This window comes from Anoplopoma fimbria, chromosome 21 (genome assembly GCF_027596085.1).
Source record: "Anoplopoma fimbria isolate UVic2021 breed Golden Eagle Sablefish chromosome 21, Afim_UVic_2022, whole genome shotgun sequence".
In the NCBI taxonomy this organism is placed as follows: Eukaryota; Metazoa; Chordata; class Actinopteri; order Perciformes; family Anoplopomatidae; genus Anoplopoma; species Anoplopoma fimbria.
Window position 1 is genome coordinate 10,483,755 of NC_072469.1, and position 27,862 is coordinate 10,511,616.

Genomic DNA, 27,862 nt, shown 5'->3' on the forward strand with positions numbered 1-27,862 from the left:
TTAAAATTATCTCATTTTCTCTTAATCTCCTTTTAGGAGAAAAAAATAGCCATACAAAATTGCTCTTACCTAGGTGTGCTGAATGATAAATCCCATTTGGTGATGAATTGGAGGCTTTAACTATGTTCCTTAATTTCAAAGTATGTTTCCCTGTGTTGTACAAACAATTTGTGGTCTTTGAAACAAATAAGAGAAGAGGGTGTACATGATGAAAAGTGAGAGGGCGGTGACAACACCGAATTGAATAGTGACACTATGAAATAAAATGTTATGTTATTATTATTATGAAAAATGGCATCATGAAATTAAACTTGACATGAAATTTCTTGATATAGTAAAATGCAATAGACTTTTTAAAAAGGGCATTCTATAAAATACCTTTAGGAAATTAAATTATGAGTTTAGTTTGTAAATTTTAGTAACAGTATTTAGACAGTATTTTATATATATATTAAATACTGTCTTTTTGATCCATTTAAGATTAAACATGGGGTTCCATACTCAAAGGAGGCACTCTTAGAAATAGGACAAAGTCAGCTTTATCACATTAGTATTATTATTATTATTCAAAGACATGCTTCTCGAGTTTACATAGGGACCAAAGGCTAGATCATGAATGTGTATATGTTGAATGTACTGTTGTGTCAGTGGACAACTGGTAACTTTTACATAGTTAACAGTATGTCTCCAATAACATTACAATCATTTTCCTTGATGAATAAGAAGCCCATTTGTAAAATGGAGACTCAACACCAAACACACAAGTCCTCTTCCTGAGGATTTTTGAACAAGCACAAATCATATAGTCAATACACAAGTGCAATGTTCTTTCTGCCCATTTAATGTAGACATTGTTGAGGTAACACACTGGTGACTGTTGTAAGACAGAAGAAGAGTCTAACGTTTATAGTATTGCACTCTCCTGACACTGTATCTATCATACACACATATTCACACCTTTACACTGCAAGGCTATAACTTCAAGACAATCAGTGATTACTGAATTAATGGGATGATTAATCAATAATGTATTCCTCTATGATCTTCTATCATTCTGTACATGGGATAGGCAGAAAAAATAAGAATTGTTTTTATCACTACAGTATTTACACATGATTCCAAAGTAATATATATTTTCAATCTTTAAGATACATGACACTGTACATTAATACTAAGGATGCACCACCTTTATTCATTACATTGAGTACTTGTCAATGAGTACTTAAGATAACATTAGTTCTTACAATAACTTTGCAAACAGATTTTATTTTCATCAGCTGCTCCTCACTTTTTTACTCAATGTTAATCATTAACCGTCAGTAAAAACAGTTAAAAAAAAATACTTAAAATAAAAAAACGTGAGCAAACCTCAGAGGAGCAGCCTGTCAGTCAAAGGAGAATAGTGCTGGTCCGCCTAAAAGGTCAGTCCACCTTAAGTGAGCCTGAGCCAGAGTTATTGCTAACTTCAGGGCTAACCCCATTCTCTTTAATCATCAGATGGCTGACAAGTAATTCACAAGAAGGTAGCTTGTGTCTCCTCACGGGTCTTGAGGAGTTAAATAATTAACTCACTGACAAACAAACTGTACACACACAGAATGGCTACGTTAACAGCTGTTATGTTACTGCTGACTTCATCATCACACATGCTTTCTCTCTCGACAGGAAGCTCGCTGATGTTGGGCTTGCAACACACTGGCAGAAACCCTGACAGTGTATACTAGACGAACACACAGCTGACATCCTCAGAGCTGAACTAATTAACTAATAGTTTTGCTCATACAATGCAGTTAACCTGTTTGTACATCAAATTATCTTTCAGCTGGGCAGCTGTTCATGCTTACAGACCCTATACCCGATACTGGTATAGTTACCTATGCATCCCTATTCTCTTATTCTCTTCTTCAGCATAGTGCTTTCAGCTCACATTGCAACATTGGTCAGGCTGGAGTAGGACGAGCACACATTATTGCAAGCATGAAAACAACTTGATTGAACATCCTCAAAATGGCTACCAGGACACCAATTAGATAATAAGCCTATTGAGAATTATTGGAGCCACTCAGCCACAGCTGTTGCTCCTGAATGTGGAATCTCAGTTTTTAGTAACTTTAACTTCATTGAATGTTTATGCAAACCAAGGGATACGCTGAATGTCAACATTTCTGAACCCAAAAAAGTTTTGTTAATGTTTCATATCAGCCTCGTGTCAGGCTTACAGAAACGTAAGTAACAACGAAACAAGCATGAATAAATAACAACTACCCTTTCTCTCGGTCTCCCTTAAGTAACGTTACGTAACAAGTGTTACAACATTACATAGCGTAACAACGTAACTAGCATAACTAAACAAAAACCAACCTTAGTAATCGTTCATACATAACGTCATGATTGTTGCGCAACAATGTAATGTAACAGTGTATCGTAAAAATGTAAGTAGCATAAATAAAACATCAACCACCCTTAGCAATCTTCCCTAATCAACAATATGCGAGTTGTGTAACAATGTAACCTAACAATGTGCCGTAACAATGTGCCGTAACAATGTAAAGTTACAATGTGACCTAACAATGTTAAGTAACTAACAATGTGACTTAGCAATGTGACGTAACAATGTGATGTAACAATGTGATGTAACAATGTAACAAAACGATGTAATGTAACAATGTGACATAACAATGTAACGTTACAATGTGTGTAGCATAAATAAACATCAACCAACCTTAGCGGCCATCTTATGTAACGTTTTACTAGCAAGTTTAACAACATAACAGCAAACCAAGCATTTTCTTTTGGTTTCAAACAGAAGCCAAACAGTGGCCTCCTGAGTGAAAGTCCTGTGTTTGATAGGCTCATCCAGCACTGTCAACCCGGAGTGGCATTTCTTGCTTGTTATACTCTTTATTATACCACGTAACTTTAACTAATGGGCAGTTGTTCGCAAAAAACGTCCATATTCAACGTATCCTTGGTACGCAGCAACGTACAAAGTGATTAGTAACCGGATCATTAGCATTAAGAATAATTCAAAGGGATGTGAGCTGTGTGCCCTCATCAGCACAACTATTTGGCTTTAAATATCTCACCACTGAATCTCAGGAAGCATTTGAAGTTAAAGCTGAACATACTAACATAATTCAGTGTACAGCAGTTCTCAAATTGAATACAGTGTGTTTATTTAAAAGGAATAGGCTGACATCTTTTGAAAGACTTTTGAAAGACAATTTCATGATGTTTTTCATGATGTTTAGCCTAGTTTAGCACAAAGAATTCAAGCACTGGAAACACTACCTGGATTAAAAGGAGAATACATCCTTGTAACAACTTTATAGATCTCTTATTTACATGTTGCATCTTGTTAGCTTGCAGACTGGTCACCAGTTTCAGTTCCAGTATCAATTGGGCTTTACTCATGGTTGTCATCGGACTCTTTGGAGACTGCAAACATGCATGCTGTATTCAGGGCCATAGCCAGGCTTTTAGAAATACCAAGATTAGGAGTCAAAAGTTCTCCAGTGCAACACAACTCTCCTAATCATCCAAATGTAATCTCCCAACATAATGATCTCACTGCCAGGAATATAACTCTGGAGGGAAAATACTTAATTCCTCTTGTTTAATCAATACATATATGTAATTCATTTATTTTTTCTGTTGTATTTAAAAAAAATATATGATATCCAAACAAACATAAAGAAAATGCTCTATGTCCTCAATGCTAGCTACTAGGGGTGTATGTGTTTTTGTACCCTGTGTCTGTTTATGTCACAAAAGTATGTATTCATATCTGTATTTGGAATATACCACTAGTGTGCCTGGCCAGAAGTTGTCTTGGCTGCTTCATGCTCTGACTTAAATGGTTTTCTTCTGCCATTTATACTAATACCTTTATCTATGAGTGTAGCTTCCAACAAAAAAACATCTTTACCATTTTTTTTTTTTTTTCAAAGACCGTTAATGGTCTGGGTGAAAATCAAAAGTAAAACCACAATTCAAAAGTGCATTAGGCCATATTGGATGGCGTTCTTGGAGAAACTGGAGGTTGAGTGAGGTGAAATGTCAGTGGAAAAAAAGAAAAGGATACTACCAAAAAGAATTTCATAATGGATCGTCCGACCATCTTGTGTTTAAACAGACGTTTTGCATGAGAGAGAGAGAGATCCAAATAAAAGTTAGTGAGTTAGAAGTATCTATGAGCAACATGAGATAGCGTTTGTCAAAAATGTACGTCTATCCACGATGGACATCAAAGGTCCTGATTCTACTTTATATGTCTATGTGTGATACATGTATGTTTACTTTTTTGTGCATGTCATTTTAAAAGTTAGATGCACCAGTTCATGTAAGATATAAACACAGAAAATTGTATTTTGAGCCCTGTGTTGTTGGTACATTATGTAATTTGGGTCTGGTTGGGTACTGAAGGGCAGGAGGCAAATATTACTGCAAGGAATTTGTACCGCATCACGCGTATGCATGTGCATGTGCTCATGCTCAAGATAAGAAAACAGGGACCTGCTAATACGAAAGAAATGGCTCCAAGTTTTAAGACAGACTTACTTTTGACCCAGTTCTCGCAACCGCAGTTGTGGAGGTTTAACATAGCCGCCCTCACTTCCCTCTTGCCTCGCAGCAAACATCATGTTCTAAAACAGTGGTTTTCAAACTGTGGCGCGCCCCCCTTTCTTCAGGGGGCGACGTGAGAAAAAAATAAACCCGAAAAACCACTTAAATCATCAGTCGTACTTCAACTGTAGTTTCCCACACTTGTATCTTCAATAATATCTAAACAGAATTTTCGATATCATTTAAAATTTCTTCAGAATCACAGTTTTAGTTTCATACCGCTTCGTTTACAGCTCTTGCCTCGCAGCAAACATCATGTTCTAAAACATTAAAATCTGTTTACAGATTTTTAACCAAACTTTCTACCTCTGTAAAGCGAAGTTTTCTCCCTCATCTGTAAATTAGGCCTGAGGAAAAGACTTATATGTGCAGAAACATTTATGATAGCATTTGAAGACTTGGGTAGAAGTTGTGATGCAAGCTTCTGATGAGGAATCACCACATTATTAGATTGATGATTAATATTAAAATCAGAACATGAGTATATAAACCAATTGTGTTGAAATGTGTTATTTGATAACATGTAGTAAAAAAATGTTCTATAAAAGAGGTAATTATGTTTATAATAGGAATTATAATCTGCTGCCAGTGTATCATAATGCCCTTTAAGTGTAACCAGCTTCTCCTTCCATGATATCAATAAAGAAGGAAAGAAGCCACACACACTGACTGAGGGCTTTCTTATTAATTATCACTATAAATATAGTTTATTATACTAGGTATTGCACAAAATCTTACCACAGTTTTTAGAACTACCCACTAGCTGCTGCTTTTCAATCGGATTTCATATTTGTCACTTACTTCTTGATTTGCTGACAGGCAGCTTGTGGACCAATCATATTTAAGAGTGAAGACTTACCAAATGACCCGGGACCTCTCTCAGTGAAAGTCATCCCACTTAATGCTGTATCTATAAATCATCCATCTCGGACCATTAACTCAAACACCAGCAGGCGGTTACATGTAGGCTACAGGTTACTGATGTTTAGTGAATTTCTGCCTACACCCCAACACATCCACGAACCAACTCCTTGCTTGCCGCTTTACCACCATCACTCCGTGACAGGACTACATTAATACAAAGAGATCAGCTGCAAGTTTAAGTGTGACGTCATGGTATACAGAGAGGATTTTGACAATTTAAACATTTCATTGATGTCACTGTCCAAGTAACTTTCAGTTTAGGACAGTGACATTGGCAGAATGTAGAAAATAAAATATTGTGCAGGTCATGAAGACTAATTAATATTGGTTTGTTGCAAAGAGCAAGTCTGAGCATCTTTTTCGCAGGGGGGAAGATTTGTAGAAGGACTGGGCCAGGAGGCCTGCGACAGATCAGGATATGATTGTGTTGTTGTCTAGTCAGCGTAGATGATGAATCCAGAGAAGGTGCTGTACTTGTTGTTGTTGCCTCCGTGAGCTTTGCCTCCGTCTAGTTTAATGTAGATCTCGTCTCCTGGCTCCAGATGCAGCACAGCGCTGTTACTGGCATAGTCATAGTTTTGGTCCGCATCCTGGGCTATGGCACTGGCACGCACCTGGAGGAAGACACACACACAGACACACATGTACTATCATGCCCAAATCATACACATTAAGTAGACATCTCAAAAGCACAAATAGTCTGAAGCCCTGCTGACAGCCATTAGAAGCTGAAATAGAGAGTGGTGCACCCTGTCTCCACCAGACTCCTTCAGCTCAATTTTTCACCCATTCAGCCATCAGTTGTATACACAGAACTACAAAGACTGAGAGTTGAGCTGCAGTCAAAAAGCGAGATTGATCGTAGAACGTGGCTGAGTGGCGGAGTGGACAAGGTGAACACACTGACAGTTTTGTTCTGAAGGTGTCAGAACAAGGGAAGCCAAAATGGAAAGGTTTGCCCTCTAAAGAGATTAAACAGGCTCAGTAAATGTCACCCAATCTGCATAATCTCTATTAGTTCATAATAAATACAAAATGGTGGTAGAATTCATTCCTATGAGCTTCCAGGTGACCTCATGTTTAAGACACGGGCAACACCCAGTGTCTGTCTGTCTGTTTTGTAAGTCGCTTTGGATAAAAGCATCTGCTAAATGACTGTAATGTAATGTAATGTAATGTCTGTCATACCCCTCTCTCTCCCCAAGCTTCCTGTCTGTATCCCTACTGTTACTATCAATAATAGATAATAAAATTTACGGGTGTCCAAGATCAAGAATTGACATAGTCAAATTATATTGGTCTTGTCTAACATCAACTGATTGTTGAATTAGGTCTTTTTTTGTGTGCTCATTGATACTTTAAGCCTTATATAAAAATAGAACCATTGATACATGATACACAACAAACATTAAACAGAATAATTAACTTTGCTTTTAGCTGGATGTATTGTGTGTATGCAGGCATGACGCTGTTCGAGTACTGAAACGGACCAACACACACGGTTTCTCAGCCTTCTTGATTTTCATGGTTGTAAATAGAATTTTTGGCCTTAGGGTTCCCCCCTCCATTGTAATTTCTAAACTCCTCCTTCAAAAATATAAACAACGTTCCTATGCGAGTGCTCTGATTCATTAATCTACTAATATTAATAATAACGATAATACATTTTATTTGTGAAGCGCTATTTATGGTACTCAAAGACACGTTACACCGGTTAAAGTAATCAACAACCCATTACAGATATACAACACACAACATTAACCACACATCAAAAGCAGTTCTGAAAAGGTGAGTTTTGACCCCTCTGATGTCAAGAACTTCCAGACCGACAAACAACTGTCTTCCTACCTCCACCAGAACCCTCTTGGACCCCACCAGTCCGGGTTCAAGGTGGGTCTGGACCTGATTTGTGAATTGAACTTGGACACGTCTCCGATAGGTTAAAGGGGGGACCTTAGGAGAAGGCTCCGAGTAGTTGTCCAGATGTCTTGCTTGTGATTAAAGTGGACAGAACAACTGTAAGACTGGCCCTTTTCAAATACAGATTATTATTACAGTTTCTCTACCTAAAGTAAAGTTTTGCAGCAAAAACTAGGGAAAATAATTTGGTCAGCGTTATGTCAAGGCAACTTGACAAACTTGCCCAGCAATATCAACAATACCAAAGCATCAACATACAGGGAGGGAGTTGTGGTGGAGGAAAGTGCAGAGTAAATTGTGTTCAAATACCTGTGGTGGTATCACAGCTGGCCTGTAAACATGTATGAATATCATTTGGATGACATAGCTGATTTTAAGACTTGATCTGAGGTCAAGGTTTGACCTAACTACAGACCTTAAAATGGTCGTCCCTAAACAAAACATTGTGCTGCTGACAACTGCACTTTCACAGGACTAACCAGGGTGAGGTAGGAGCAATGAAGAGGCGAATATGGCAAATAAAAGCCAAAACAAAAATATCAGCAAGATGTAAATGGTAAATGGACTGTACTTGTATAGAGCTTTTCTAGTCTTTTGACCACTGAAAGCGCTTTAACACTACATGTCATCATTCACCCATTCACATCCATTCATACGCTGATGACAGGCGCTGCCATGCAAGGTGCCACCTGCCCATCAGGATTATCTAACCATTCATACCCATTCATACACCGAAGGAGCTTGATTTTAATTTCAAAAAGTCAATCTGCAACGTGGGTGTGGCAGTGGGCGTGGTCTGCGCTCAGCAGCAGGGGGAGAGAGGTGTGGGAGTGGTTCATGGGAACAGTGCCGTGGTGAGTTCAATCAACACAGCTGTAATGTGGTGCTAATTATGCCGAATCTACTTAAGCAGTAGCAGACGGGAGTTCGAGAGGAGAACAGTCAGACACGCGGAACGAGGACTGAGACGAGAGCGTGAAGCCATCAGAGTGGTGGCGTTCCGGGAACGTTGGACCGAGTGCGCCCGAGAAGCCGGGCAGCGAAGCGGAGCGCACGACGGTCCGCATGTTGTGTTGTATTTTGAGAGAAATAAATATACCTTTGTTAAACTTACCCGCTGAAGCCGTATCTGTGTTGGGGAGAACCTACGGTAGTCGAGAGTCGGCTACACTGGCGCCTGAAGAGGGACCTCAACACGGGGATGACGGAGCAGCAGACACAGCCGGTGGCGGCGTTGGCCCAGATGCTGGGGGAGATCGCGGCCATGCACCAGCAACAGGCAGAGGTGAACCGGCGGCAGATGGAGGCACTCCACAGCCAGGCGGAGATGCAGACCCGGGTCCTGGAGAGCCTGCTGTCCCGGTCGGGGCGGCGGCTCCACCCCTCCGTCACCGCTCACGGGCATCGCGCTCCACAAAATGTCCGCGGAAGATGACCCACAGACCTTCCTGGAGATGTTCGAGGGGACGGCGGCGGCGTGCGGGTGGCCGGCGGCGGCGTGGTCCGTGCGCCTGCTCCCCTTGCTGTCAGGGGAGGCCCAAACTGCGGCGTTCGGCCTGCCAGCGTCCTCGCGGGGAAATTTCCAGGACATAAAAAAAGCCGTCCTTGATAGGACGGGTTTCTCCCCCGAGGACCACCGTCGCCGGTTCCGGGGCACGAAATGGACACCCACGGACCGTCCTTTCGTGTATGCCCAGAAGCTGAGGGACGCGGCTAACAGGTGGCTACAGCCAAGGGAGTCTGATGGTGAGCAGAAGATGCTGGAGAGGATCGTTATTGAACAGTTTGTGGAGGGCCTCCCGACTGGGACGTCGGAATGGGTGCGGTGCCACCGACCTGGGGACTTGGGGGCGGCCATTATCCTCGCGGAGGATCACCTCGCCGTCCACCCCCGGGGACAGGGAGCAGAGGGGTGGACATCAGCGCCTGTCCGACCGACTCCTGCTCCTCGCAGGAAGTTCCTCACCTCAGCCTCCCTCCATCGCCCCCCACAAGCTCATTCACTTCAACCTCGCAATAACCCTCCCTCTGTTTCCTCCCATCGCCAGGCTCCAGCTGCTACAGGCGCTGTTCCCAACCCACAGTGGGCCCCTCAGGCGTCGGAGCAGGAGTGTTGGAGGTGTGGGCAGCCCGGTCACTTCCGCAGAGAATGTCCACTGATGGAGGTCGGCCAGGTGATCCGGGTTGCCGGCCCGCCAGCACCCTCCTCCGGTCCGGGGGGGACATACAGTGTTCCGGTAAAGATTCAAGGGGGTGTACACCAGGCTATGGTGGACTCGGGCTGTACACAGTCCATGGTCCACCAGAACTTGGTTCGGCCCGGGCGTTGGTAGAGGCAAAGTGGGTGGAGATAAGGTGTGTGCATGGGGATGTTCACAGATATCCTGTTGTGTCAGTTGAAATTAAACACAGGGGCAAAACGCATAGAATTAGGGCTGCGGTGATAATATTCCCCAAGGGAAGCATATATAAGGTAAATAAAATAGGTCCAAGAACAGACCCCTGTGGAACTCCGTGACTAACCCTGGTTTTCATCGAGCTTTCATTGTTTACATATACAAACTGAGATCGGTCTGATAAATACGACTTGAACCAGCTAAGTGCGGTTCCTTTAATGCCTATAAAATGCTCCAATCTCTGTAATAGGATTTGGTGATCAATGGTATCAAATGCAGCACTAAGGTCTAGCAATACAAGTACAGAGACAAGTCCTTTGTCTGAAGCTATTAGAAGGTCATTGGTAATTTTCACCATTGCCGTCTCTGTGCTATGATTCACTCTAAATCCTGACTGAAAATCCTCAAATAAACTATTGTTATGCATAAAGTCACAGAGCTGATTTGCTACTGCTTTCTCAAGGATCTTAGAGAGGAACGGAAGGTTAGATATAGGTCTATAGTTAGCCAACACCTCTGGATCTAGAGTAGGTTTCTTAAGAAGAGGTTTAATTACAGCTAGTTTGAAGGCCTGTGGTACATGGCCCGTCAGTAAAGACAGATTGATAATTTCTAATAAGGAGTTGCTAATTAAAGGTAAAACTTCCTTAAGCAGCCTAGTCGGAATCGGGTCTAAGAGACAGGTGGAAGGTTTAGACTTAGAAATAGTTAAAGTCAATTGTTGAAGGTCGATGGGAGAAAAGCCATCTAAATATATTTCAGGTTCTACAGCTATGGATCGATCGGTACTGGTTGAGGGCAGTAGATTATAAATTTTTTCTCTAATAGTTAGAATCTTATCATTAAAGAAGTTCATGAAGTCACTACTACTGAGGTTTATAGGAATACACGGCTCAACAGAGCTGTGACTCTCTGTCAGCCTGGCTACAGTGCTGAAGAGAACCCTAGGGTTGTTCTTATTTTTCTCTATTAATGCTGAGTAATAGGCTGCTCTAGCATTACGGAGTGCCTTCTTATATATTTTAAGACTGTCTCGCCAGACTAACCGCACTTCATCCACATTGGTGGAACGCCATATCCTTTCAAGTTTTCGCAATATTTGCTTTAAATCGCGGGTTTGAGGATTATACCATGGAGCAAACCTCCTTTCTTTTATTAGCTTCTTTTTTAGAGGAGCTATAGAGTCCAGTGTCATTCGCAGTGAGCATGCAGCACTATCAACAAGATGGTCAATCTGAGACGGACTAAAGCTAGCGTAGGAGTCCTCTGTTATATTGAGCAATGGTACTGAATAAAACCCTGAAGAAATCGCCTCTTTAAATTTAGCTACAGCATTATCAGATAGACATCTAGTGTAGAAACTTTTGCCTAATGGCGTACACTCTGGTAGAACAAATTCAAAGGTTATTAGAAAATGGTCCGATAAAAGAGAGTTCTGTTGAGAGACAATTACATTTTCTACTTCAATACCATAAACCAGAACAAGGTCGAGGGTATGGTTAAAACAGTGAGTCGGTTTATGTACACACTGACAGAAGCCAATAGAATCTAGTAATGAACCAAACGCAGTACTAAGGCTATCATTATACACATCCACATGAATATTAAAATCCCCTACAATAATAACTTTATCTGTCTTAAGGACTAAACTAGATAAAAACTCTGAGAATTCAGATAGGAATTCAGAATACGCACCTGGTGCACGATACACTATAACAAATAGAATTGACTTTAATGCTTTCCCGCTCGGGTTTGAAAGACTAAGAACAAGGCTTTCAAATGAGTTGTAATTTAATTTAGGTTTAGGGTTTATTAATAGGCTTGAGTCAAAGATAGCTGCTACTCCACCTCCTCGGCCTGTGCCTCGAGGAATATGAGTATTAATATAACTTGGAGGAGTTGATTCATTAAGGCTAACGTACTCTTCATGACACAGCCAGGTTTCAGTAAGACAAAATAAATCAATATGATTATCTGATATTAAATCATTTACAAGTACACCCTTAGATGACAGAGATCTAATATTTAAGAGTCCACATTTAACTGTCCTGTTTTGATGCACTGTTGCATCGGTTGCCTTAACTTTTATTAAGTTATTTTGTATAACTCCTCTTCTGTTGACTTTAAATAATTGAAGTGGCCGTGGGGCAGACACAGTCTCTATAGGGTTTTGGGTGGGTAACTGGGTGGGTAACTGCTCCAAAGGAAGCGCAGAGAGGTGTGAAAGACTGCGACTCTGCTTCTGCTTCCTGGTCTGAACTCTGGGTCATGGATTAGGTCCACTAATGAACTGGGTCAGATTTCTAGAGATGAGATCCGCTCCATCCAAAGTAGGATGGATGCCGTCTCTCCTAATCAGACCAGGTTTTCCCCAGAAAGTATGCCAATTGTCTACGAAGCCCACATTGTTTGCAGGACAATTAATACCTGCTTGTTTCCTGAATCGGGGCACAGTTCAAAGATGGACTAATGCAACTGTTTTTGCTGAAAGATGGTGCAGTTCCCAAGCTGTTGGGCCTATCTGGCGATCCAGGATCACAGTCTGTAATTGTGCGTCGCTTTTTGTGAATTTTCAATGCTTAAAACATCTAAGGTAGCTACCACTGTTTCAAGTGCAGAGCTCATTGCTGTAGCTAAGCTGTAACATTACAAACAGTGCTCAGAATATAAAACTCATCAAGATAAGACAAATCCAGGGCTGTACCGAACAGTTGGAAAATTGGAAAATTTGAAGCTTCATTCACAAAATAAATATTTGAAATTCTAAAATATCTGAATCATGTCTGCTGTGTGTAGGCCTCGGCGAAGTTGGTAGAATATGGCAATTGTTTTTTGATTGTGTAAGGTGTGTCAATAGAAAATAAAACCACCAGCAAGAATGGGGTTTTCCCTTTCATGTGATTGTTGTGCGGCTTATACACTTAATAATGGATTCTATAACATCTTATAACAACGTGAATAATTAGTGACTAAGTGTAATGACAAAATCAAATTATGGGTCACTCATTTAACATTTGCCATTCTGTTAATGCGGGTTGTACCTAGAGGTCATGCATCACAATGAAAATACAGACCATGAGCGAGCAACATGTGCAGAAACAGCTGTCCAGAAGGTGCAAAGCCAGTCAAAACAGATCCTTCATACAGTAAGTTGTAAGATATTTTTATTTTTCTTACAAACAGAATATAATGAATAGTTAAAATAACACAAATATGTACAAGGGAGGTTCATTAAAAAAAATATTAATATAAAATAAGAGATAAAAAAAGACTATTTAAACTCAATATTTTCCTAGGTGATGTGGATGACCTGATACGGCTCATCTTTGAGGAAGTGTTTGAGGACCCAACTCTGTATCCATCCATCCAACATACTGACGGGCAAGATCAGGAAACTCCCCCGTATCTGGACTAGGACACAGGACGGATTGACAACTGCTGTCCTGTGGTCCCAGCACCAGCTGACAAAGCTGCCATAGGCAACATGCTGGCAACGCCTGTATGGAGAGGATCAGACACTATTATTGTTGTAGATAAAAAACTATATATTCTCTGTATCTATGTAGATTTATGATTTTTTTTTTTTGTTAATTAATTTTTCATTTGCTAAAAATTAAGTTGTTTTTACGAGTTCTTTGGACGATGGGTATCATGAAACCTTAGTGTTCAGATTTAGTTTGAAAAGTTCTATCTGTATCTAATTACATGAAAGGACAACTTACACGTCTTCTGTTCTACGCCTCTAACGCCCATAGTCAGCTATAAGTGTTGTGATGAGGAAAATAAGACACTAATTTACAAGAAATACTGTTTCATAAAATTGCTCCCGTAGGCTGTTCCTGTGGTATATGAATGGATATGAATGATTAGATAGTCCTATTGGTTGCCCCTTCCATCAGTGTATGAATGGGTGTGAATGGGGGAACGAGATGAAGTGTTCAATGCTTTGAGTGATTTGAAGACTAGAAAGAAGCATATAAAGTACAAGTCCATTTACCATAATTAGATGCAGTAAAAATTTTGCAGAAAGGTTACTGGTAAGATCTAAGACATCTAGGACATTTCATGGTATTACCTTAATTCATGTTTATTACTGTATACAAATCTGTAATCCAAAAATCTGTTGTACTCTCACTAACTGCTTATGTCACAAATTGAAACACATTTGGTTTTCAACAGGGAACATGTGTAAGTAGCTACATTTGAATAATAACCTTTTTCTGTTACCCTTCAGAGGCAATGGGAGTGTAATTCTTAGCCTCTTAGATAAAGAGAAAGGCATGTGTTTTACAGCACAGCATATGCCGAAATAGATTTTACTGTTAGAAACCTGTCCTATACCAGTCGTTTTTCAACTTCGCCGGCCATTCTGGTGCAGATTCTACAATTATAGATCCAAATAAGACCAAAAAAAAGTCAGTCAGTCATCCGACTGTTGTCACAGCGATGTTACATATAAAATATAAGACGGCTACAATATAACAACCTACCACTTTGAAAGGTCCTGCTCCAGTCTCCAGTTGCAGCTTGCCATCTTGGACTGAAGCTGGTAGTCCTACGACAGAACCAACGCAACTGATGCCATTGCTACAGGAAGCTGTGTTTTCAGCTGCTCAGGAAGCCTCTGGAGCTGAAATCCAGCTGTGGTAAGGGCATGACATTTCCAACCTGGTCACCTCCTACTGACTAGGAGACGTACTCCAATGTACCTAGCGCTCAGTTCAGTTTCTCATTTGCTAAGCAGTGGTGAACACATTATCGTTCGTCTCAAGCCCTGTTTTAAAAGACCACTGCTGTAATGTTTGATTGAAGATTCCAAACAAAAGCAAATGTCGATCACTTTGCTGCCCCAACTGGCCATTTAAGAATACTAAGGATTCAGCAGTCATAGATGTCGTAAATCAGTCAATAAAATATGTTTTTGCAACCATGAGAGGTCCTTGAGCATTATTCCTTTAAAAATAATTGATTTGTTGGAAGATTTATTGTCCAATAAATAATTGCGTTATTTTTGAGACCATTTCATACTTCTAATATAATGACTATATAATAGCATAATATTGCACCATTTCAATCAAAAAAACACAGATCAATCAAAGTTTAATTATCAAGAATATGCAGACATTGGAATTGGAATGTAAAAAAAATATATAATCCTATATCAATAAAACTAAATTAAATGTTGTTGACACTCTTATGTTAACAAACATGCATGTAAACTCAACGGGCAAAATAGAGGTCATGTCCATATATCTTATGATAGGTCAATAAAGTAAAATGACTAAGACCATGTCCTTATATCTTAATATAAGTCAATAAAGTAAAATGATTAAGATCATGTCCATATATCTTAATATAAGTCTATAAAGTAAAATGACTAAGATCATGTCCATATATCTTAATATAAGTCTATAAAGTAAAATGACTAAGGTCATGTCCATATATCTTATGATAGGTCAATAAAGTGAAAAGACTAAGATCATGTCCATATATCTTAATGTAAGTCTATAAAGTAAAATGACTAAGATCATGTCTATATATCTTAATATAAGTCAATAAAGTAAAATGACTAAGGTCATGTCCATATATCTTATGATAAATCAATAAAGTAAAAATGATTGAGGTCATGTCCATATATCTTAATATAAGTCAATAAAGTAAAATGACTAAGATCATGTCCTTATATCTTAATATAAGTCAATAAAGTAAAATGACTAAGGTCATGTCCATATATCTTATGATAGATCAATAAAGTAAAAATGATTGAGGTCATGTCCATATATTGCACAGTTGATATAGTAATTACTGTGACAGGCCTATTAAGCATACAGTCATAAATGAACAAAAAATATATTAGGCTTATGGCTCCAGCAGTATGCAAAATTAGCTATGAGCAGACAGACACAATGATGTACACTCGCATGCACGCACACAACTGAATACATTACCGTCTGGCGGACATAATTACAAGTGATACATTAATTATTACTGGGTGTTACGTTGGCTGTTAGACACCTGTCAACATCAACAAAGCTGAGGTAGAGAAAGTGAATACTTTTAAGTTCACAAACAACCTGACATCTCCATCCTGGTGAAAAAAGCTAATTAACGGCTGTATTTATTAAGGAGAGTTAAGAAGGCAACTGTGCCAAGTTCTTGTTAGCTTTTATAGAGGAGTTATAGAAAGACTCCTGACTGTAATGATTACAAACTGGTTTGGGATGTGTACTTCCCAGGACAGGAGAATTCTATAGCGGGTGATTGAAACCGCCCAGAACGTCATTGGTACCAATCTACTGAGAATCAGTGATAATGGTGACAAGAGGAGCCTGCAAAAAGCATAAACTTAAAGCACAAATTACACTCTGCATTTTGTTGTGCAACCCTGCTCTACAATGACAATAAAAAATAAGCTTGTAGAGAGGTGTGATGGTCATATATGGTTATGCTTCCAGCCCCTACTGCAAATACTGTCAAACATGAAAACTGAAAAATACCTTTTTTGAAAAATGTCCCAACAGGTTTGGAGGAATGGTGGATGTTGTTTGAAAAAAACCTGACAAAACCTTGTAGGGAGTAGGAACCTAAATAAAACATCCATTACTTTGACATGAACAGATAATGATGCGATGACAGCTTTAAAAAAATCAGAAAGGCCCCTTTTTAATATTTATGCATCCATTTATAGCTGGTGCTTCGACAAGATAAGAACTGACTGCATCGTTGTGAGGTGAGCTCAGTCTGTGAAAACAAAATGTAAATAGATTTTTTACGGTTTGTATTTACGTTTACACAGCAGAATGCCTGTTGCCTTTTTTATGTACTTACACTTGCTCTTGTTCGTAGCATCTGCAATTAAGTCTTAGTTGTCAATACCATGCACTGTTTCTTATTAAATACAAGATATTAAAGTAACTTTTGTGAACAGATATACAGCGGGTAAAATAAGTATTGAACACTTCAACATTTTTCTCAGTAAATATATTTCTAAAGGTGCTATTGACATGACATTTTCACCAGATGTCGGTTACAACCCAAGTAATCCATACATACAAAGAAAACCAAACAAATAAGTTCAGAAATTAAGTTATGTTTAATAAAATGGAATGACACAGGGAAAAAGTATTGAACACATGAAGAAAGGGAGGTGCAAAAAGGCATGGAAAGCCAAGACACCAGCTGAAATCTATCAGTAATTAGAAAGCAATCCTGCCCCTTGTCAGTGCAAATTAACATCAGCTGGTTCAGTCAGGTCACCCTGTGGGCCCACCACCCGCAGGGATAGGCATTGGGGTCGGGTGCAATGTGAGCTGGGCGGCAGGCTGGGGCGGAAACCTGGGCGTGCTGACCCCCGGCATCACAGACTAGCTCTAGGGACATGGAATGTCACCTCTCTGGCGGGGAAGGAACCGGAGCTGGTGCGGGAGGTGGAACGCTACCAACTAGATATAGTGAAGGAGGCCGTCAGGCTGAAGAAGGAGGCTTTTCGGGCTTGGTTGGCCGAGGGGTCTCCTGAATCAGAAGGCAGGTACCGGTTGGTCAGAAGGGCTGCAGCTGCGGCAGTTGCTGAGGCAAAAACCCGGGTGTGGGAGGAGTTCGGCGAGGCCATGGAGAAGGACTTTCGAATGGCCTCAAGGAAGTTCTGGCAAACCGTGAGACGACTCAGAAAGGGGAAACAGGGCTTTTCTCAGGCTGTGCTCAGCAGGGGGGGAGAACTGCAGACCCGGACTGGGGATATTGTCGAGCGGTGGAAAGAACACTTTGAGGAACTCCTGAACCCGACCAACACGTCCTCTGTGGAAGAGGCAGAGTCTGAAGACTCAGGGGAAGTCTCGTCCATATGCCTGGCGGAGGTCGTTGAGGTAGTTAAAAAGCTCTTCAGCGGCAAAGTGCCAGGAGTGGATGAGATTCGACCGGAGATGCTAAAGGCTCTGGACATTGTTGGGCTGTCTTGGTTGACACGTCTCTTCACTGTCGCGTGGAAGTCGGGTACAGTGCCTGTGGAGTGGCAGACCGGGGTGGTGGTTCCCATTTTCAAAAAGGGGGACCGGAGAGTGTGCTCCAATTATAGGGGTATCACACTGCTCAGCCTCCCCGGGAAAGTTTACTCCAGGGTGCTGGAAAGGAGGCTCCGTCCGATTGTCAAACCTCGGATTCAGGAGGAGCAATGCGGATTCCGTCCTGGACGTGGAACAGCGGACCAACTCTTTACCCTTGCAGGTCTGTTGGAGGGTGCATGGGAGTTTGCTCATCCAGTCTACATGTGTTTTGTGGACTTGGAGAAGGCCTTCGACCGTGTCCCTCAGGGAGTCCTGTGGGGGTACTGCGGGAATATGGGGTACCTGGTTCGTTACTACGAGCCATTCGGTCCTTGTATGACCAAAGTGAGAGCTGTGTCCGGATACTCGGCACAAAGTCGAGCTTGTTCCCAGTGCGTGTTGGCCTCCGCCAGGGCTGCCCATTGTCACCAATCCTGTTTGTGATTTTCATGGACAGGATTTCAAGGCGCAGCCGGGGGGAGGAGAGTTTCTGGTTTGGGGACCTCAGAATCGCATCCCTGCTTTTTGCAGATGATGTGGTTCTGTTGGCTTCTTCAGAACGTGACCTTCAGCATGCACTGGGGCAGTTCACAGCCGAGTGTGAAGCGGTCGGGATGAGAGTCAGTACCTCCAAGTCTGAGGCCATGGTTCTCTTCCGGAAAACGGTGGATTGCACCCTCTGGGTTGGGAGTGAGTCACTGCCCCAAGCGAGGGAGTTCAAGTATCTCGGGATCTTATTCACGAGTGAGGGTAAAATGGAGCGGGAGATGGACAGGCGGTTCGGTGCAGCGTCAGCAGTGATGCGGGCGTTGTACCGGACCGTTTTGGTGAAGAAGGAGCTGAGCCGTAAGGCAAAGCTCTCGATTTACCAGTCCATCTACGTTCCAACCCTCACCTATGGTCATGAGCTTTGGGTAGTGACCGAAAGAATGAGATCGCGAATACAAGCGGCCGAAATGAGCTTCCTTCGTAGGGTGGCTGGGCTCAGCCTTAGAGATAGGGTGAGGAGCTCAGACATCCGGAGGGAGCTCGGAGTAGAGCCGCTGCTCCTTCGCGTCGAAAGAGGGGCCAGCTGAGGTGGCTCGGGCATCTGATCAGGATGCCTCCTGGATGCCTCCCTTTAGAGGTTTTCCAGGCACGTCCAACTGGTAAAAGGCCCCGGGGTAGACCCAGAACACGCTGGAGAGATTATATATCTCGTCTGGCCTGGGAACGCCTCGGGGTTCCCCAGGAGGAGCTGGAAAGTGTTGCTGGGGAGAAGGACGTCTGGAGGACCCTCCTTAGCTTGCTGCCCCCGCGACCCGGCCCCGGATAAGCGGAAGGAGATGGATGGATGGATGGTTCAGTCCCAACTGATGGCCTATAAAAAGGTGTCTCATTACCAAGGTGTCACACAAGAAACATCTCATGATGGGTAAAAGCAAAGAGCTCTCTCAAGACCTTCGCAACCTTATTGTTGCAAAACATACTGATGGCATTGGTTACAGAAGGATTTCTAAACTTCTGAATGTTCCAGTGAGCACTGTTGGGGCCATAATCTGGAAGTGGAAAGAACATAATTCACCATAAACCGGCCACGACCAGGTGCTCCTTGCAAGATTTCTAACAGAGGAGTGAAAATAATTATCAGAAGAGTTGTCCAAGAGCCAAGGACCACTTGTGGAGAGCTTCAGAAAGACCTGGAATTAGCAGGTACAATTGTTTCAAAGAAAACAATAAGTAATGCACTGCCGTGGCCTGTATGCACGCTCACCACGCAAGACTCCATTGCTGAAGAAAAAGCATGTTGAAGCTCGTTTAAAGTTTGCTGCACAACATTTAGACAAGCCTGTGAAATACTGGGAGAATATAGTCTGGTCAGATGAGACCAAAATTGAACTCTTTGGATGCCATAATACACACGATGTTTGGAGGTCAAATGGCACTGCACATCACCCCAAAAACACCATACCAACAGTGAAGTTTGGAGGTGGGAACATCATGGTGTGGGGCTGTTTTTCAGCATACAGCACTGGCAAACTTCATATAATTGAAGGAAGGATAAAAATCTGCTGCCATCTAGCAGGATGATGAAGATGAAACGAGGGTGGACATTTCAGCAAGACAATGATCCCAAACACACAGCCAAGGAAACTCTCAATTGGTTTCAGAGAAAGAAAATAAAGCTGCTAGAATGGCCCAGCCAATCACCTGACCTGAATCCAATAGAAAATCTATGGAAAGAACTAAAGATCAGAGTTCATAGAAGAGACCCAAGGAACCTTCAAGATTTGAAGACTGTTTGTGTGGAAGAATGGGCCAAAATCACACCTGAGCAATGCATGCGACTAGTTTCTCCATACAGGAGGTGTCTTGAAGCTGTCATTACCAACAAAGGCTTTTGTACAAAGTATTAAATACATTTCAGTAAGCGTGTTCAATACTTTTTCCCCGTGTCATTCCATTTTATTACACATAACTTCATTTCTTAACTTATTTGTTTGGTTTTCTTTGTATGTATGGATTACTTGGGTTGTTACCGACATCTGGTGAAAATGTCATGTCAATAGCACCTTTAGAAATATATTTACTGAGAAAAATGGTGACGTGTTCAATACTTATTTTACCCGCTGTATATATCCAAGTTGAAGCATTTTGTATAGGGCTGGGTGACATGTTAAAACATCACAAGAAATGTCAAATCATTATTTATTTCAGGTAGCTCTCTTCTTCTTTTAGCAACTTTATTGCTGGTCCCAGTTTTTTACAAGCTATTCAGATCTGATCGTTACTTCAGCTTAGCAGTTAGCACAGTTATATATGTTCTCAATAATATTTTACGCAATTTTGAGATTGTGTGCCTTGTCTTTACCTCGTCCAAATCCTCCACACTGGGGCCGCAGCTTCACACAACAGCAAACTTGTATGTTCTTCTACCATTACATGTAGCCAGAGTCCCCCTCCTTTTCTCCCACCAGAGCCCTGCTCTCTGTCCTGTGTCCGCCCATCTAGTGCAGCTTGGTCCAGGAAGCCACAATGGAGCCATGTTTTTTTTTACAGATGTGGACTCAACACTCACCAACCTCCTCTCGCTGGGTTAGCCTAAACTTTCCTGTGACTGGACTTTGGCCAGTAACAGACTGGATAGTGGCACAGCCTTAGGTCAAAGCTGGGCTAGCATGGCTTGCATCTCGCCTCTCCTCCCTCTCCAGCTTGTTCAGCAGGTCTGGCTAGGTTGTCGATCGTGGGCAGTGATTGTCTCAAGTCTGCTCCCCACAAATTACTTAAATCTTCATGCTTCCTTTTCCAATGTTGATGAGTGTAATATGTTATACATGCTCCAGTAATAAAGACAATATAAAAAAATGTAGCAAAATTAATGGGAGCTAGCGTCCGCAGCATGTACGAGCACCACCGTAGACATAGATAATAGATATCATCTTGTGTCCCAGTCCAGGGCAACAGATGATAACTTTAACTCCTTCAACCAAGTATTGTTATTATTCTTTCGAAATAAATTGTACTGTATAGTTTTTTATGCCATTATTAATAATTAATTATAATGTGTCTTTAGACATTATTTTTGTTAACCAGTTAACCAGTTCTCATGATAACAGTGTAAACATCAGAGTTTATGATTAATACGTACAGTTACGTGAATGACTCTGTTTACAATTCTTTAGTTTGCTGCCATATAAACTGGATGTTGTTTGTTCTGCCTGCATGCATGTGTGCTCGCAACCAAAGCACAGACAACCAACCTGTCTGTTCCATGAGGGGGGAGTGATCCCCTCCCCCTGTCCTTCTTGTCTCTCACCCAGGACACTAATCTGTGCTAAAATGTTGACTTTGATCTTATCCATTCATTTAGAATGCAAATAGGTACAGATATATGTCTACATAGTTCTGTACGTGTCATGATAACCAGGTATATCTATGTTGTGTACTTGTTTAATTAATTCTATATTTAATCGATCAGGTTTTATTAACAACAGTTTCGTATCGTTCTAGAGCTGAGATAACAAATATGGAAGAATTAAATAGACTTGGTAAGTTAACTAGTATCAGTTCTGTAAAAGAAGGTTAATAAAAAAATCACGACGGTTGTAAAGGTGGGAGTGGTTTGCTGTTTGCGTCAAACACCACATCCCTGTCTCAGTAGATAAGAGCAAGAAGAAGTCTGAAGACACAGCTCTTCATACAGGACTTGGACGCTGAAGGGGGATCTCTAAAAACCTACGCCCCCTGGACAGGAAGGCCTACTGAGAACCAAAATAGCTGCAGATGCCACAAGGACATCCAGACAATCTGGGAAGCCAGAACATGAAGGAGCCTCTTCTTTTCTGGGATTCTAATATACTACAAATATGATTAAGATCTTTGAATCTTGCATGCCAGATCTCTTTCTCTCGTGACTCTGCCTGTTGGGCCACTTATTCAGGCCTTGTGTTCCTGACCTCAACTAAGGCCATCTGTTGCCGTCTGTGATGCACCAACATGCTAAAGATGATAAAGTAGCAGCATATAAGATGATAAAATAATCTTAGATAGAAATATTAATAAAACAGAGCAATAAGCTTCAGGCCTAAAGCAGGATCTCCCTTACATTAGAACTAAAATGAAATAGCTTCACAATCTTCAATTCATCTATTTTCTGTTTAGTAGTTTAGTTATGTAGTTAGTCTAATAAATATCATTTTTATATAATATTATTTATATGTATTATCTACAGGGCCATGTGTGGCATTCCTGGACATGAAGAGATATAGGGGTTGATCTTTGCATCAAACTATTTTAGGACAATCAGAATAATTGTTTTATATTTTAGCATTTTAAATTGAACTCTTTCAAACCGCCTTATTCATACCCTGTATGATTCTGACATTATTGTCAAGGTTACTGATCATCAGACTGCAACAGTGTCTTTGATGCCTCGTCATGCAGGTGTGAGCTGCAGGTGTTGAGTGGATGAGAGATGATGTCAGTGTGGATCTGTTGTGGTCCGGGTACATTAACCTCAGCAGTAAAGAAATAAAAATAAATGTTTTCAAAAAAACAGCAGCAGTTTCGAGACGTGTTTCAGATGATTGAATGTCACTGAAATAGACACAAACAACCGCACTGCTGCTCACCGTCTTACAATGACCTGAAACTGACCACTTTGTTCACATATTTCGTGGCTCAGCGGCTCACTCACTCTCAACACTGGATGGTAAGTGTTATGACAGAGCATGGTGCTGTGTTTTTGGACGCCAGTAAAGAGCAAACATCTGGATTTAAAGGCACTACCTACTCATCAAAAATTGAGAAGGAACTGTTGAATTGGCTTGAATTCCCTACTGTACTATATTTTCAGGTTGTATATCATTATCCAACGTTGCAGGCTATCTAGTTGATCCCAGTCTTATCCCTGTGTTGTAAACATGGTGATGTTTTAATGGTGGTGCAGTGGATAGCACTGTCACCTCGCAGCAAGACGTGAGTGTGCCGGGTTCAATCCCACTTGCTGTTTGTGTGTTTCCATGTCAGTGTGTGTTTTCTTCCAGACATGCAGATTAAGTTAATTGGTGACAATAAAAATGAATTTAATAAATACTTGATTACTTTCCTTGGCTCCGCTCCTTGCGTCCTAGTACCTACCACCTGAGATGCGAGTGGAAGAGGCAAGAGAGAGGACAAGGAGGCACAAAATGTAGAAATGAGAAGATCGGCCGGTCCCCTGACCTGTACCCTGCCTCTCGCTTAATGTCAGCTGGGATCAGCTCAGCCCCCTGTGACTCTATAATGGAGCACCAATCACCTGGTTAACCCTGACTCTTACACAGCATTGCCATCACATCAACTGTGGGCTCAGAAAATATGAAAGATTTTTCTGTTTGGCATTGGGAAATATTCCCTCCTTCTCTTTGGTACCCCTACAGCTGGTGGGGCCCTTGGTGTGACTTATTGACATTATTTTATTCGTCACATACTATACATGAGATTTGATTTGGATTTTAAGCATATCATATTCAATCAATGATGCATAGTAACTCAGTTCTGCCCTGCTAAAAGTACCTCCGCCACTTAAACACAGTTTGTTTGGTGTTTCCTTTAGCTTAGTTGTAAGTGGAAAAAACATTAGCTGTCATTTCCGTATAAGTGTGTGTGTATGTGCACTGCCCAGGAAGTAGATGTTGCAATTGCACTCATCCCTCCATTTTTCTAAGGTTGCAAGTTACTGTTACTTAATTAAAAATGTGGTGGTGGAAGATGTATTCAGATCACTTACTTAGGTAGTAGCATGTAAAAAACAGTCCATTACAAGTCCTGCATTTTTGCTTAAGTTACTATGAGCCTAATGTGCAATTTTCAAGTACTCATAATGCAGCAGATTTGCATCTATCAAATGTATATGTTAAGAATTTATTTGATTGGCATATTATTTTATTACTATATTGTACAGACGTCAATGAGGACGTTGGTGTAAAAAAGTGCAGTGGTTGACCATGAGCAGCAGATGACATCCAGCAGTTTAGGTGGAGGTTGAAGGAGCAGGCACACAGAGGACAGGACAAAGACGAGGACTAAGATCGACTATTTACAGAAGGTAGAAAAATAAAAGGCCTTCTGCTGGCAGCCGGTGCTCCAGTGATGAATTTGTCAAACCCAGATGCCAAATAATTCTAGGAATTAAAAGTTACTTAACAATGACTTATCAGTATCAGTATCAAGTCTGATCTGATAGCAGTAGCTTTTATATTATGATTATTATTGTTATTACTATTATTAAAATGATCACTATACTTGCATGGAAACACCGTTAGAGAATAGCCTTAAATAAAATAACATTTCTGTTGAAGAATTCCATTTTTCATATGCAGTGAATTGACGTGCAGATGTTTCCAGATGGTATTAAAAAAGGCAGAACATTCAGCTCTATTGCTCTGCTAACGTCTCAAATAGCCATGCTGTACTTTTCTTTAAAAAACTGTGAAACAATATGCCAGTGGTTGACATAAATGATATGTATCTTAGAAAAAGCACTGGACGTGGTTAATCACTGCACAATAAATGGGTAGAACTAATTTAGAACAAGATAATTAAAAAAATAGCTGGACCTTTAAACAATACCTGTAAAACGGAAAAACAACTTCTTTCAATTAAATCAAGCGATTTCAATATAGATCATAAATTGTGGGGCTCTTTCATAACGTGTTCATCGTTTACACAGGGACGTATTTCCCCTCTGGCCGTGTTAGAAACGTCTCAGAGGCAGTAGTCCTAATTGAAACATGTCTTTCTGCAGCATCTGATTTGTCATGGTGTGCCGCTCCGCTGGTTTAATCCCAGACATGTTGGCAGTGTTCGGTGCGGTCCGCAGCGGCGTTACAGCAGCAGGCTGACAGGCAGGAGCGTCTGCTTGGTGGAGCGGCGCTGCAACACGGGTTTGCCTCGCGGATTAGATCTGCTGCTGACAGCCTGATCACCAGAGAGAGCAGGACACCGGGAGGAGGAGGAGGCAGGAGGCAGCAAAGGGCCTCTGTCCATCCTCAGGCTCACTCTTATTATTCCAGTTACTCAATCTTACTCTCTGCACCCTATTTGATAATAAATGAACTACTTTTATGTTTGATGGCTTTGCTGTCCCGTGTGGTTGTACACTTTATAGACAATGGGTAGAGGTATTTCAAAAGTGTACAACACGTGTTCCCTTATTCCATTTACAAATAATTATGAATTAAAATAATTTAATTAAAATGTTTATTAATAATCACATTAAGGAGCCATTATTTACGATAAGAACTCTTGTATATACTATATTCTTTATCAAGTGCTCTGTGCTAATAATAGTAAAGCAGGACAAACTTAAATATGTTTCCATTGAGGTATTTTTTCACCTGATAAAATATGTCCGCCGTGATTTGATGGTAAAGATGAAAATTAATTGCCAGTCTTGTTCTGATTATATGAGATGTGGAAATAGCTAGTGAGGCTCCTGCAGCACTGCTGTTCTCACTTATTATTCAGTTCTCAGGCATACAGGGCGTTCTGGGGACCTTACTGTCAAATGTTAGACTGTGCTCACCCTCCTGGGTACCAGTTCCCTGTACAAGTGTTTGTATCTACCAACACACACACACACACACACACACACACACACACACACACACACACAATATTAACGGCTGCTGCTAGATAGCTGAACTGTTACTGAAGTCACTAGTTCACTGATCAGGCTGTATGAGGGATGTACAGACTGTAGGTGAATGAAATGAACTCGCGCGTAAAAAGTAAAAAAAAACACAAGTGGAGTTAAAAGCGCGCGGAGACCTTCAGACTGTGTCGTTGATGATTGCAGTTTGTGTTACCTGGTTGTTTTTGCACAGATCGGCCCACATGCTCGTGCCGTCCCCTCCGCGCATCAGGACGTGATAAGTGAAGAAATAAATCCCGGGGATGGAGCACGTGAACTTCCCGGTGGTTGGATCGTAGTGATTCCCCAGATTGGTCACCACGTCGTCGAACTTGAGCACCTCGTAGCCCTCGTGCTGCTTCTTCAGCCCTGCGTAAAAGGCGATCTTGGGCACGGTGCTGTAGGTGGCCGCGCTTATCGCGCCGGCGGCCGCGCCGGGTCCCGGAGGTCCCGGTAAACCAGGTCTGCCTGCTACACCCTTCTCGCCCGGTGGCCCTGCTGGACCGGACGGTCCCGGATCACCGGGAAGTCCCCTCGGACCCGCCTTGCCCGGACGACCCGGTTCCCCTTTCGGACCTTGGATAAAAGTGGGTAAGGACTGCGCGAGGCTGTTGTCTCGGACCGTGTCCGCCGTGACGGTGCTGGTTGGAGACTTGGTGCCGTACGGGTCACACACCATCCTACAGGTACCGAGCATCTCGTAGTGTGCCGCCGAACCCGCGGAGTTGACCAGGACCGGGATGAGAATGACCAGAACCAGAACCATCACGACCCCCAGGACCCCTGCTGCCACCAGTCGCTTCCTGCCGACCAGCCGCGTGAGCGCAGGACGATCCGGCTGTCTGCTTTTGGGAGAAATTTTGCTGCCGGAGAGGTAACCCTTGAAAGAAAAAAAGATGTAGCGGAGCTACACTTTGTTGGGGATGTTTAATGAAGTTTTTCCCTCAGAGCCCCCCTCCCCTCGGCCTCCTCGTCCTGCTCCTCTCCACACTTTTTTCCGCTGATGCGCTGCTTTTCCAAAGTCTCTCTGAAAGTTCTCTGCTAGTCGGTGATTTCCAAGAACACTGGATTCAGCATATCTGAAAATCCGGACGTGGGGTCTGGCCCCTCTTTGATCCACAGGTCCCGAACCAAAGTGTTTGTACTGCAGCTTGACTCTTAAGGTGGATCAGGTCCAGTTTAAACCGTCTGCCTGATATCGAGAGCTAAAGAGTCAAAAGCGGAGATACAGAGCAGGAGCAAATCAAAGAGAGAGAGAGAGAGGGGAGAGAGAGAGAGGCAGATAACAGAGAAGATCCTGATGATCCAGCGTCCAATAGAAAAAGGGCAGGTTACACAAATATAGGGATGGGGTTTTTGCAGAATCTGATTCCAGTCCAGAATCAGCTCAGGCCTATAAAACCCCTTCTAGTATTTTTTAAGGTGGTCTAGTTTGTTTAGTGTTTAGTCACTGATCTGTGACATGCATTAATCCTGACTAGTTCTCCCATCTGTGCCATGTTCAGTCAGTCTCTCTGAGTTTGGGAATTAAAGAGTCCATGAGGGACCCGTCGGCTGCAGAGCTAAATTAATTTAAATGTGGAACCTAAACCCAGACCAATCTAAAAGTGAATTTTTTTTTTAAAGCTCCTATAAATATAGAAATCACTAAGCAAACAATGAAAGAACATGAGGGGAAAGCAGCCTCAGTTCACAACTTCCTATTATGGCCAGAAGATTAATATCGCCGAGGTGAATCCGAAACATGTAAGTCATGATAAGAAAACAAAGTCAAGGGCCAAGGTTTGGATTGTACTTCACCA

At 41.8% G+C, this 27,862-nt stretch overlaps 1 protein-coding gene across 1 annotated transcript; it reads right to left on the reverse strand.

Annotated features, from left to right (window-relative positions):
* Positions 1 to 5,984: 5,984 nt before the first annotated feature.
* c1ql3a (complement component 1, q subcomponent-like 3a) lies at positions 5,985 to 26,850 on the reverse strand. The gene is made up of 2 exons (XM_054622819.1): positions 26,236 to 26,850; positions 5,985 to 6,164 (listed from the first exon to the last, which is right to left on the reverse strand). Exons 1-2 carry the CDS (start codon positions 26,824 to 26,826, stop codon positions 5,985 to 5,987), a joined length of 771 nt encoding a protein of 256 aa, XP_054478794.1. The 5' UTR covers positions 26,827 to 26,850.
* Between the last annotated feature and the right edge of the window lie 1,012 nt (positions 26,851 to 27,862).

Bases quoted from the DNA above. Each gene is read 5' to 3' on its own strand.
- c1ql3a (XM_054622819.1), bottom strand. From the start codon at position 26,826: ATGGTTCTGGTTCTGGTCATTCTCATCCCGGTCCTGGTCAACTCCGCG. The intron at 6,165-26,235 runs GTAACACAAACT...GTCTTCCTCCAG, and splicing joins ATCTGTGCAAAAACAACCAG to GTGCGTGCCAGTGCCATAGC.